The following is a 14,256-nucleotide window of genomic DNA, read 5'->3' on the forward strand; positions in this document are numbered from 1 at the left end:
ACAATTGTGCTCTAGGACACTGAACGTTTCTAATATGGAGAAAGCTAAGAATGACTTGATTATTATTTTATGCAAGATGGAGTTGATTTTCCCTCCAACATTCTTTGACATAATGATCCATCTAGTTTTGCACTTGCCTGATGAAGCAATATTGGGAGAACCTGTATTTATAAGGTGGATGTATCCTTTTGAAAGATACATGAATAAATTAAAAAACTATGTCAGGAATAAAGCTCGTCCTGAAGGATCTATAGTAGAAGGATATGTTGCAGATGAGGCTTTGACATTTTGTTTAATGTATTTCAAAGGTGTGGAAACAAAATTTTATCAGCCTGATCGTAACGAAGATGCACCGTATGTGAATCGACACCTCACAATGTTTGAATCTCAAGGTCGTCCTCTTAGTAAGGGAATTCTTGTGCCCTTTGATGAAAATACACGGAATAAAGCTGAGTGGTTCATAGTGGATAATTCTCCAGAAACTGAAGTGCATTTAGAGTAAGTACAAAATTAATATTCATTTTATTCTTTGTTCAATCTACTCCTTAATTAACAATATTGACATTGTTAATTAATTAACAGGGAACACCTAACTGAGGTGCAACAAAGAGATCTGGCTGCCAATCATAAATTGATACATAAGAAAGAGTTTCGTTCATAGTTTCATAAGAAGGTAACTTGTACTTAGCAAATTGCATACTACAAATTACATTCTCATTCTAATATATTTCTTTATTATTAGATATATGACTTGCACCAGCTTGGGCCATTAGAGCATGCTGATGAATTACTAGCTTTAGCATCTGGGTCAGATTTATTAGCTCACTCCTACCAAGCATGTATAGTGAATGGAGTTCGATTTGTTTCATACAATCGAGATCAGAATCGAATTACACAAAATAGTGGAGTGTGTGTTGCTGGAATAGAAGGTTTTAACTATTACGGGCAACTTGAAGAAATACTCCAGCTGTCTTTTAGTGGTTCTTATTCGGTGGTATTATTTCGATGCAAATGGTTCAATACAGATTCGAAAAAAAAAACCATCACTGTAAATAATATTACTAGTATCAACGTCAGCGGCGAATGGTATAAAGATGAACCGTTCATACTAGCTAGTCAAGCAAAAGTAGGTATTCTACATCGATGATCTCGTTAAAGGACGAGATTGGAAAGTTGTCGAAGAAGTGAATCAGACATGACTGCTGATGTTGATGTTGTACATGACACCAACTCATCGAATTTTGTTTTGACTGTAGATCTCGGAGAGTTGGTTGTTCAGCAATTTGATGTACCAGCGACTCAAGTCAAGACGGCCCATCGACCTTCTTTAGTTGTTCAAGAAGATGATGGATTTATTAATGACAATGAAGATGATATGGAAGACAACGTAGAAGAAGTAGAAGATGAGGATGAATTAATTGTCGACCTTAGTGATGATAATATTGATGATGTGTGCCCGATAGATGTTGATGTAATTAGTGAGGATAGTGACTATTCTACTTAGTTTTGTATCTAGTGTTAAATGTATTATACATATTGAGAATTAAAAAGTTCGTTTCCAAATAGCATGTTTCAAATTACCTAATCAATTGAAATAATACTCGATAAATTCATTATAAATAATAATTAAATATTAAAATAGATAGGTTAAATTACTGTCGTGTTAGTAGATGTCAGCAGATGTGGCTAGAGCTCACGGTGGAGACGCTGGCGGTGATCCTCCACCAGATCCTACTAGGATCCCAACTACATGCGAGTCAGGTAATTTTTTTGTTATTTTATTTACTCACATATGTTTATCGTGTATATACTAATATTCTATGTATTATTAATAAAAAGAATACAGGAATCCCAACTAAGAAAAAGGGTCGTGGCGCAGCTATTGGAAAAGATCTAGATGAGAGGCGGCGTAAAAATGGAAAACCACTGGAAGTAACGTCTTGCCCGCGAACGTACAAGGTTGTTGGGGGCGAGCACGCTGCTTTTGTCTGCCTCGTGGGAACCTAAATTAAAACGAAAGTTCCTGGATATTTTGATTCATGGGAATCAGGGCCTAAATAATACAAGGATCAGGTCCTTAGCATAATCCAGGTAAAAATAGTATTAAATATTTTTTAAAAAAATTTGTCTTTAATATAGTACATATATTATTAATATGTTTAATTTTCAATTTAGTACTATTATCAAATAACGGGCTGCGAGGATTTCTTAAAGTGTTTAGATGGTATCGATCGAGAGATGAAAGACCGATACCGTCATAGGAAAACATTAAGACACGAACACTTTGAGAAACACCACAATGGACCGGAGGATTGGGACAAGGTTCTAAACAACCCAACCAATGATGTTAACAAGGAGGAGTGGAAGTAGATCTGTTAGTTATTTACAAGTCCAAAATTTATTGCGCGCTCCGTAAAGAATAAGGAAAATCGGAAGAAACAAAAGTATTCTACAACGCAAGATACAAAATCGCTGGCAGCCATCCGTTTCGAAAAAGTAAGTGAAACATAAAATATTATCAAAATTATGTTCTTTTAAATTATATGTTCTCTAACATTTGGGTTATATTTTTTAGACGAACCCGGACCTTATTTAGTCATGGAAGGAATATCATTGGAAGAAAGCAACAAATGATTTTGTGAACGATGATGCTCGCCAAGATTATGTAAGTTTGAATTATTTTTTAATATTAATAGAGCTATATTTAATGTTAGTGTCTAAAATTTTCTTAAAACAAGAAAAACTGAAGGCTGATTTTGAGTTACAAACTCAGCAAACATCCACTAATGCTTCTAATAATGATAGTTCGACAGCAGTTAATCAGGAGGAGGTACTACAAATAGTATTAGGCCAAAGGCGTGGACATGAGCGAGGAGTGGGCTGCAAATTGAAGGGGTCGGGTTCGAGGTCGAGGTCGGGGTCATCATCTACCCAACACTCTCATTTCAGCGAGTCTCAAGTTCCTCCTCATCATTCAAGAGAATATATAGAAAAATTGGAGAATAATCTACAAAAATTGACTGACCAAGTTAATTTCTTATCTCAATTTTTTGTACCTTCATTTCGTCCACCCAACGTTCAGATGCCGATTGTGCCTGAAAGTGACAATATTTCTGGAGCTTCGTCTTCTCAACCTCCAGCTCCAACCCATCCTTCCATGTACGGGGCAGCGCCGTCTCAACATATGGTACCTCCATATATGTACGGAGCAACACCTTATTCGTGCCCAATTCCACCGTCCTCCCAGCCGTCATATCCCTACATGTATGGAGCTGGATCATCCACATTACCTCCCCAATATCCTTGGCCGATGCCACCACCGCAGCAACCACAACCGCAACCACTGCAACAACCACAACTGGAACAAGAAGACAATAGGGAGGACGAGGCAGCTGATTTTAGGAGAGTAGGTTTATTTTATTATTAATTATTGTTAAATTATATGAACAATATGAATATTAGTTATCTTAATGTATTATGAATATGTACAATTGTTATTTTAATAAACTAATTTGAATATTTAATATAATATTTTTATTTTTAATATATTTGTTTTCAATTATTTAAATTTTAAATAATAATTTCGATAAATAATTAATTAAAATTTGATTTAATTATTTAATTTTATTAATTTTTTATAAATAAAATAGTGTTAGGGGCGACACTGTCGCCCCTGATAATCAAATATTAGGGGCGACTAGTTACATATCAGGGGCGACACATCAATTAATATCACGTGTAAACATTTGGGGCAACATATCATGGTATTAGGGGCGACACGTCGCCCCTAATAATTAAGTATTAGGGGCGACTACTGGAGTATCAGGGGCGACATATCGACAAAAATGATTCAAAATTTTCAAATTTTTGGGGCGATATTTCAAGTTTTAGGGGCGACCCTTCGAGTCGTCCCTAATGTTCCCTTTTAGGGATATTTTGTCAAGGGCGACTCATCAAGGGCGACATGTCACCCCTAATACATAACAAGGGCAACTTTTAGGGTCGCCCCCTAAAACTCATTTTTGTAGTGACAAGGAACGAATATGTGTGATTGCAGATCCATAGGTTAAGAAGGAGATTCTTGATGAAGCACATACTACTCCTTATTCATTACATCCAGGGTCTACGAAAAATGTACCAAGACTTAAAGATGTTATATTGGTGGCCTGGAATGAAGAAGGACATAGTGGAGTACTTTGCTAAGTTCCTTACGTGCCAGGAAGTTAAAGCAAAGCACCAAAGATCGTCTGGGTTATTACAACTGTTAAATATCCTAGAATGGAAATGAGAAAAGATTGCTATGGACTTTGTTTTGGGGTTACCTAAAACTATAAAGCAACATGAATCGGCCTGGTGATCATTGATAGATTCACAAAATTGACACACTTTATACATGTCTGAACAGTTTATACAATAGAGCAGTAAGCAAAGCTTTGAGTGCAGGAAATTGTGAGACATCAAGGAGTACTGAAGTCGATAGTTTTGGATAGGGACCCAAAATTCACATGTATGTTATGGGAAGGATTACAAAAAGTGATGGGTACTAAGTTGAAGTTTAGTACGTCATTCCATCCTCAGACAGATGGACAGACAGAAAAATGATACAGATTCAGGAAGACTTGCTTAGAGCATGTGCATTGGATTTTAATGGATGATGGAGCAAGTATCTTCCATTGATAGAGTTCTTGTATAACAATATTATTAGTCAACTATTGGGGTAGCACCGTACGACATGCTCTACGGAAGAAAGTGTAGATTGTCAATTCATTGGGATGAAATGGGCGAAAGAAAGTATTTAGGCACGGAAGTGGTAAGAGAATGGAACGAAGTTATTGCCAAGATAAGAGCTTGCACGATTGCTTCACAGGAACTAAAAAAGAGTTATGTTGATCCAAAACGTAGGCATGTCGAGTTCCAAGTTAGAGATTATGTATTCCTCCATGTTTCGCCTATGAAGGGAATTAAAAGGTATGGCAAGAAAGGCTGGATTGTTCGAGATTTTGGATAGAATTGGGCAAGTGGCTTATAGGTTAGCCATGGCTCCAGAGCTAGCGAGAGTGCACAATGTTTTTAATGTGCCCATGTTATGTATGTACATCTCGAACCTGTCTCATATTCTTAGTTATGAGACGTTGAATGTGCAAGATGACCTTTATAACGAGAAAAAGCCAATGAATATTCTTGAGATCTGGTTAGTCAAGGTCCTTTGGATGAATGGTTTTATAGAAGAAGCAACATGGGAGTTGGGATGGGTTATGTTCAAGCAATGCCCAGAATTGTTCAAGTAAATTTCGAGGATGAAATTTCTTTTTGAGAGGGGATAGTTGTAATATCTACTTTCTGTTAGTAAGGGGTATTTCGGTAATTTGAAGTAAATACATGATTATGTGTCTATTCGGCTATGTTATAATTTGAAATATGATTATGTGAATAATTTTTAAAGTTTTGTACGTTTATGAGCAACAACACTGATTCCTGCAAGTAGCAAGGGCATTAGTGTCACGAATTTTGTTGTTACAGGTAATTGTAATTTAGAGTACTTTTGGGTCATAAGTTAATTAAGAAAATTGAAAACTATTAGTTTTATGTGAAAGTACAAAAAGGACTATCCTAATAATGAGAGGGCTAGGATTATGGGCAAATTGGTCTTTCAGTATTAGGGTTAGTATTTACATAATAAAATATTTAGATCAAATTTATCGTATTATTGTCAACTGCTCTATCAATCAAAGTAAGGATTCTCTCTGAGGTTGAGGTCTATAAGGTTGGAGAACTAAGAATGAGCTTGAATGTAAGATCTTATTTATCTTTACAATCTAGGTCATGTTTATGATTATTCATGGGTTTTAAGGGTAGAGGTTATGGATTAATTGTTAGAATTTCATGTTAGGATATATTATGAATATGTTTTAATGTGATAAACATGCTATGGAAGAATCAATGATAATATAAGGACTGGTTTTGTGATATATGTTCATAGCTTGGGGAAGAAGAAGTTTTATTGCATGAGATTTGTTCGGGTTATGTAGTTAAAGGCTTCTCATGAATTTTTGATATTTTGTTTGTCTCTAAAAAATTTATGACGAAATATAGAGGCATTCAAGAAGAGAAAAACCCAAAAATAATCGTCAAAGATAGATTTATATTAAGGGAGATATGATCAATCAAAGTTTTGTCGACATATGGTTTTCGAACTAGCGCCACGGCGCAAAAGAAGAGCACCCAGACGCCTAGTATGCCTAGAAACTGGGAAAAGTAAGGGTTGCAGCACCCATATTAGAGTCGCATCGCTTGACTGCAACAAGGTCCCTTTTGGTTGTTTTAGTTCGTTTTGAAGCCATTTCACATGGGGTTCATCGGAGACTTCCTCCCTAACTTCTTGGAGACATTTTTAGAACTTTCTGAAAGACACTTTAGAGTGGAATGAGTTTTAAAAGGAGCAAGAGTAATTTAATAATATTGGATTGAGTTATAAGTTTTTTTAAAAGTAATTATTTCTATGTTGTGACTAGGGCTTGGTAAGGATACTTGGAGGAAACATAATTATTGTTGCTGCTTGACTTGAGATAAGAAGAGTGGACAGCTGCACACAGGGTGTACCCTTGATGTACTCTTAATGGTAGAATTTTTATGTTTATTTACCTATGTTTGATATATGGTTATGCTGGTAAATGTTATATGTTTTAAGTAGTTTACGATAAATGCTAATTATGTTGGTACTTGTATGTGTGATATTTTGTTTGACATGCTTATGTTCTTAAATGTATGTCTACGTTACAAATTAGCATGCTTATGATATGTTGGAAATGCATGTTTATGTTCTTATGTGTTTAATGCACTATGTATATTTTACTATGGATGTGATTTGTTGTTTGCTATTATATTTATGATTTAGTTATCTATGCTATTTTGGATTGAGTTATGTTCTTGGGTAAGATTTAAGGGGGTTGTGTCCTACATATTTTTTCTTGTTTGACAATAGCTCACGCGTACTCTGTACTACAGATAAAGGCAATGAAGTGGTTATAGGACAATGATTTGGAGAGTTTCGACGAATGGCGTACAGGTCATGGATATCGTGTCCATTAGGGGTCGGGCCTACTTGGAAGTTTTAATGTTTTTGCCTCACTTTTATGATATGTTTTATTATGATTTTGAATGATGTTTTAGCCTCGTTATGGAGTCAAATGATGGATTTTATTTGTTTAAACGGTATTTATGAAACTTTGGAATTTCTTTTCTTTTTAAATGTTTAGGTTGTTATTCATGTGTTTCTTTATAATAAAAGATGTTTTATTTCAAAATTATTTATTGTATGGATCAAGTAATGTCTCAAGAAATTGGGGCATTACAAATGCCTACTTGTGTAAAATAATTTTTTTTTTATATATAGCATAAATCAACATACTTAATAAACAAATACTTGTGAAAAACACAATATATAAAATGGCAAGAAATTGACTGTGCTTTGCATAATCCCTTTTATTAACTTGTAAAAAAATATACAATCGTGTCTAACAAAGAAATATGTGCAAGCAACCCTTCTGAAAGCAATGTTATTCATAATATCGTTGAAGATGCTCATCGTTCCAATAACGAAAAAGCAGTGACAACAATAAACATATAGGGTAATATTAGGGGCATGGGTTTTGCCCTTACCTTCGCTATTTTTTGGCATATGAAAAAATTATAACCAAAGTATTTTTATATGGTGATGTACATTGCAATTATAGCAGACATTTCACTACTTTTCATAAAAATCTTAATAATTTACAATGCCCATATCATAGTTCAAAAATGTCTATTTTACATGCGTATAAAAAAAATTAACATGTCCAACTGATTTTGTTAATAATCTTGATTTCTACCCAGTAAATTATTCGAAATTTTGCAAAAACTGATGGAATGCCTACAATAACTACCATGTACACTACCATATAAAATAATAGTGATAAATTCTCCCCGTGCTAAAAAATAACAAATAACAAGGGCTGGTACGAGTAAATACAAAACCCAAGCTGCAACCTTAGAATTTTCCTAAACATGTATATATCTATTTATAATAAAATTCCTTTCACTTACCATAAATAGTTCCGACTCACAATAACTAATAATGAGAACGGTAAATTATAAGCAGGAAGTGAAATTATATATTCATATAAATATATATACTTATACATATACTTGTTTGATGTTCTTTTTATCACTACCAAAAATATATAGATATTAGACAATATATATATATATAACAATCAAATCATTCATAATTATAAATCAGAATAGAAATATTATAAACTGGGACAATTAGATTCTAGCTATTGTAAATTAACTACAAATTGATATCTATAACAAAATATTATCACTTTATACATCATTCATGACTTAATTCCACTAGAGACTTGAGAGCATTCACCTGCAGCTGGAGGCAGGCTATGTAACTTGCTACTTCTGTGAGCAATTGATGATTATCAGAGTCTCCCAATATGTCATTCCCTCCGGGCAAAAGTGTTCTCAATCGGCCAAAACGGTCACCAACAATAATGTCCTCTTCACTCTTCTTTGCTACACCTTTTCTTGCTCTACTTGTACTCGTTTTTCTCTTCTTCTTCATCATCATCTCACATGATCTAGGGTTTGGAGAAGCCAACAAAGCTGAATTACTCTCACCACTCTTATCGATATTAGTAAAAGATATTTCGTGAAAGGAAGAACCTCTTTCAATTATGGAATTGTTACTATTATTGTTATTGTTGTAATTATTCCCCCCAAATTTTATAATATTTAAACTAATATCTCTTTGAATAAGCCTCGCTTCCAAGGCACGACTCCATGCAAAATAGAACTCTTTTGCGGATAGTGCCATTGCCATATCGACTTCAAATCGGACAGCCTTGGCTAGCTCGTTATCACCATTTCGGTCGTTGCAGAGGCAAAAACTACTACTACTCTTTTCCATGTTGATCTTCTTCAAGGCCGGTACCAAGTGATTGACATAAGTTCTCACAAAGTCAAGACGATGAAGTGAATTGTATGTTTCGTCAGGGTTAACACGAATTCGTTTATTCATCATCACTCCAAAATAAATAAACTGATGAATATATATATATATATAGTTGAAATTGGAGGAATTTGTAACGTTAAACACTACAAGCAATTTCTTTCAAAGAAAAAAAATCACTATAAGCAAAGTTACATATAATGAAGCAGAAGAAGACTATATCAAGTAAAATAAAGAAATAGACATTACAATACAAAGCTTCACTTTCGATGAAGGTGAGCAACAAATTGTATCCTAGGCCTCAAACTAATAATAAAATATAAAAGAGAATCAATATCTTGGTGGCTATTAGGCTTTCGTACTAATAGGATATGGAGAAGCTTAGAAAACTTTTACTAAAAAAAGAAAACTTAGAGAAAGTATATGTATGATAAAAGAAGAGTTGGTCTATATGGCCTATATATAATGCCACAAAACGACAAACCATCTAATAACTTTCTCTTAATAACCAATAAGAGCTCCTCCTGATCATTACACCGAACACACTTTGACATGATCCTATACATAATATTTGTTCAGTTCGATTTTTGTCTTTTATTATACAAAGCTCATCAATACTGAATCTTATAATTATGTAAACTTGAAACGTAATTAAAACTACTGATATCCTAATTACGTTACGAAAAATCATTATTGTAATATTAAAAAAGTCTTATGAGAGAGGCAAATTAAAGATGCACATGGCCTCACATGCACCATGGCCTTTTCTTCGTACCAACTTCTTAAAAGGACCCTCGACCCATGTGCACTAGGATACAAAAAACACCTAAGGCCCACTATAAATGCCTTCACATGACTATATTGCGGTACTATTATTTTTCTACTTTTGGGAAGGCTGGCTCAACCTCAACCTTTCTGCCCTCAGTTCAAATCAAACAGCTCATAGTCTCTTCCCAAATCACCACTCTCTCTTCACTTTTAGCTAAATTAATTTGAATAATTTCCTGCTATATCTTTAGAAGGAGAACACTTCTTTGTCCATATATTCCATCCTTTTGCTTTATTTTCTTTTTTTCGTTGATATTTTGAACTATTACATACTTAGAAAATTAAGGTCCCACGTTATAAATTACTAGGTACCAGCTATTAAGCTCTATATATAATGAGTTTTAATGAAAAACATATTTCCAGTTATATGGGCACGTCACTGAATCAAATAGTTAATCTAAAGGCAGATACTAAAAGACATATAAAATATTCTACAGGTATTTTTTTACTGTGTAAATATATATATACCTCTCTTTTATATTATATAAAAAAAGGTAGATAAATACTTGTTATAATATATTATTATTATTGACCTGATTTTGGTCAACTGATACGGAGTCAAAATACGCTTGACGTGGATGAATGTGTTGAAAAGAACGTGATGACGAAAATAATAAGAACACGATATTTTATAGTTGTTCGGCCCCAGGATCTGGTAATAACCTACGTCCACTTAGATTATTATTAATATACGATCAAAAGGAGTGATCAAAGAAATAGGGTTCAATGAGTTTCACTAACCTCTGAAGAACAAGACAATATCTCAAATAGAATCTCTTTAGTCTCAAATAATTCGAAAGTCAAAAGTCTCTTCCTTGAGCTATCTTTCTCTATTTATAGGCTCAAGGGGGATTACATGAATTTGTTACAGATATTCTCTTCTAAATAATCGGATACTCAGAAGATTGTGGGAGTCAATTTCGGGATTTACAAAGATCTTTATTGAAACTTCATGAAGCATGCGGAACCTGCGACCAAGCTGGTCGCAGGTAAACTTCGGCTGCTTACTGCTTATAATTTGTCTTCTAGTCGATATCCTAGCAGAGTTCCTCCAAGTGTAAGCCACGTGTCCGGGAATCACTTGCCATGTCATCTACGCCAGTTTTTTGGATAACATTTTCCCCCCAAGTTTATTTATTACAAGCAATAAATAAACTTTTGAGGAAATGACCCTTCGGTGACCCCGCCATACGTGTCAGAACCCTTCATGTGTTCTTGAAAAAAGCAACCTACTCTTGTCTAATCATGACTTTTCGCTTCCCCAGTAACAATTCGACGGCTATCTCGTTTCCCCATACTTCGAAAAAAGGGGAAGCTGACGATTAATCCTTTTTAATGCCACAGACAAAACTTATATATAACATCTCCGAAGTTCTCTTTTCTTTTTACGCACACCATTACTCTTTCAAGAAACCCTAAAACCAGAGCTTCCATTTTCTTCCGGAGACCGTCCTTCTACGTTTTCAAGACTCAACCCGAGAGTTCCCTGATCTCTGAAAACTCTTACCAATCTCCACGACCTTCTTTCTGGTAAGTCTTGAAATCTTTATGTTTTATATTTTTGTAATGCATGTTTCTGTATGTTGACTGTTGAGTTCATCTATTTCTTGGTTGAGATGCTTGTCAGTAGAATGTCTTGTGGGTGAAAAAAGTTACGAGTTAGTTTGATAGTTAAGATCATACTTTTTAGGACGTAAAACCGAAGTAAAAATTCGATTTTTAGGCCAGCCGAAAAAATAAGTTTTTCCCGCCCTAAGAAGAGTTGAAAAAGCTTTTATGAAAAACTTTTTGCTTTCACCCTTTGATCTGTTTCTCAAACTGTTCGCGTGGAAAATTTTAGCTTTTGTTAGAATGCTGCTGTATAAAAGCTTAACTTTTATACTCGACCAGCGTTATTCTAAAAAGTCTTAAAAATTCTCTATCCTCACCTCCCCATTCTTCTGTTTGCAGACTTTAATGCCAGATTTGTGGGGAGGTGAATGGCCCATCGACGACGATCTTCTTGCCCAAATGCTCGAAGGCGAGGAACAACCGTCCGACCGAGTTTCCGAAATCCCATTTTCACGATCTTCTTCTAGACCTAGTCCATCACCTCCTCAAATGTCCCATACTGAATCTTTAGGCAAGAAAAGACCTGACTCCGAAGATAGCCCAAACTCTCCTGCCCAGTCTGATTCACAGGCTAGGGTTCCTTCGACCAGTGGTCGAGAAAATCCTGCTCCTGACCCTAATATCCAAATCTGAGCCCGCCCTCGTCATCAGAATCTTCCTGATGTCGAGTGGTATCTCTCCCCGACCAGCCAAGTGACTCCTCGGATGCTTGCCAACTACCTCAGGAAGTATCCTCTCACAGGGGTTAATCTCAAAATTCATGTTGCAGACTAAAGGGCTAACCTTGCCAGAGGTGTATACAGTGCTTGGTCTAGGTATCATATAGAGGTGGGGGCTATCCTCCCTCTACATCCTTTTTATAAGGGGGTGGCCAACTATTTTGGTGTCGCCCCCTTCCAAATTACTCTGAATGGATATAGAATGCTGGCCGCACTCTATATCCTGTACAAACTTAAAAAATGGCCAGAACCTACCCCCCATGAGGTCAATTATCTCTTCGACCTCAAGTCCAACCCTCAACAGTATGGGACGGGCTTCTTCCATCTTTGTCACCAGGAGACAAGCCGGACGTTCCTAAGTGACACTACGCACATGTCCAATGTGGGGCAGTACAGCAAGGAGTACTTCCTCACTACGGACATGACCACCAACAACCTGGCCTTCGCTGGAGGAGGTAAGTGCTGTTTTTACTGGTCGATACTTTTCATCAGCGAATTTCCCTTCATTTTTCTTAAAGTACACTTTGTCTTTCAGGCCCATGGTTACGTCCGACCCCAACACCAGACTTGGTGTTGAGGTCCACCACATTGGCCACGATGACAGACGCAGAAAAAAGCGTCAAGTCCTTGGTCACTGATGAAAATCTGAGGCTATCTGGCCTCCTGGCTCCTCGCCATGAAACAAGAAGACCTGTGGTAGCAAATGCCACGGCCGAGGGGGATCCCGAGCAGCAACCCCCTGCGTCCCCTCCTCGAAGGAGGCCGACGGGGGTTACAATCAGGGAACCCACGGGCAATCCTTCCGGAGAAAGGCCTTCTGCACCCCAAGGCAAAGGGAAACAAAAGGCAACAGAGTCTGTTGTGGACTTGGGTGAATCCTCCGATGAAAACGGTACAGTTATTTCGCTTTTAAATAGCTTGCCAATTCCCTGTCACTTGTTTGACGGGGAGGGCAACTTTACGTATACTCCAAATCTAGGGCCAGACTTCGTCGTGCCAGATAGTGAGTGTGTGACTAATAGAGTCAATAGTATAGCGACCAGTAGTTGTAGCTCGGGTATTAAACTTTGTGACCTCTTTCCTGTTTTATCAAGAGTTTTTATCTGCCTTTATCTTATCATTTGCATATGTTTACTTGTATGCAGATATGGCCGCTCCCAACGTCATCGACTTGTATTAGACTGAGGAGGAGGCAGAAGTTCCTCTGGTTCGGCGAAAGACGTCCAGGAGGCATAACGGCGAATCGAGCCAATGACCTCCTGCCAAGAAGGGTCGAACAGAAGATCCTTCTAAGGACGTACCAACTGGGCAAACTTCTGCCCAGCGTTCGATTCCTGTTGAGAAGGAAACCCTGCCTGCTACGACGAACCCTCCACCTGCAGCCGCCAAAGAACAAACCCAGCAGGACAAAGCTCTTGGGGCCAAACTTTCGAACCGCGCCTTGCGAGCAGCCAAGGACTGCCTTGCACACATCGTGAGGTACGACCGTTGCATGGATGCAATGGCTAAGGCAGAGAATATGGGGGTCGACCAAATTCTGAACAGGGCCCTAAACGAAATGACCAGCGTAAGCATTTCTTATCTCTTTGGCTTCCGTCTCTTATTCTTTGCAACAGACTCTAACTTTATCCTTTGTCCACAGGCTTTGCTGACTGCAACTGCTGCTCGTACCCGTGCCCAAGCTACCATCGACCAGGCTCGGGCAAAGGCCATCGAGAGGTACCAGGCGAAAGCTCCTGAGGAGCTTCAGGCTGTAGAAGCCAGGCATGTGGGGGAGTTGGAGGCGGTCACCCAGCAGAAGGATGCTGCGGTGGCAAAGCTGGCGGAGGCCGAAGCTTCCAAGGTAGCTTTGAGGAAGCAGAGGGAGGAGTACCAGGAGTCCAGCCGAGTCCAATATCATGAATGCAAGAGACTCAAAGAGGAGGTTCTTGCCAAGGACAAGGCCATGGCTGTTCTTGAGAGCCAAATAGAGCAGCTGAAGCTTACCAAAGCCAAAGATCTGGAAAGGTACAAGAATGTGACGCTTCAGTGTTTCTACGATTTCTTGAAACACAAATGGGGGGCCAACTTTGACTACCTTCCAGAAGATGCCAGGAATGC

General features: G+C 37.2%; 1 protein-coding gene across 1 annotated transcript; it reads right to left on the reverse strand.

Moving 5' to 3' along the window:
• Positions 1–8,280: 8,280 nt before the first annotated feature.
• LOC133784093 (transcription factor bHLH146-like) lies at positions 8,281–9,527 on the reverse strand. The gene has a single exon (XM_062223605.1). The coding sequence runs from the start codon at positions 9,068–9,070 to the stop codon at positions 8,372–8,374; it is 699 nt and encodes a 232-aa protein (XP_062079589.1). The 5' UTR covers positions 9,071–9,527; the 3' UTR covers positions 8,281–8,371.
• Between the last annotated feature and the right edge of the window lie 4,729 nt (positions 9,528–14,256).

Source organism: Humulus lupulus, chromosome 6, assembly GCF_963169125.1.
Source record: "Humulus lupulus chromosome 6, drHumLupu1.1, whole genome shotgun sequence".
In the NCBI taxonomy this organism is placed as follows: Eukaryota; Viridiplantae; Streptophyta; class Magnoliopsida; order Rosales; family Cannabaceae; genus Humulus; species Humulus lupulus.

Bases quoted from the DNA above. Each gene is read 5' to 3' on its own strand.
- LOC133784093 (XM_062223605.1), bottom strand. From the start codon at position 9,070: ATGATGAATAAACGAATTCGTGTTAACCCTGACGAAACATACAATTCA.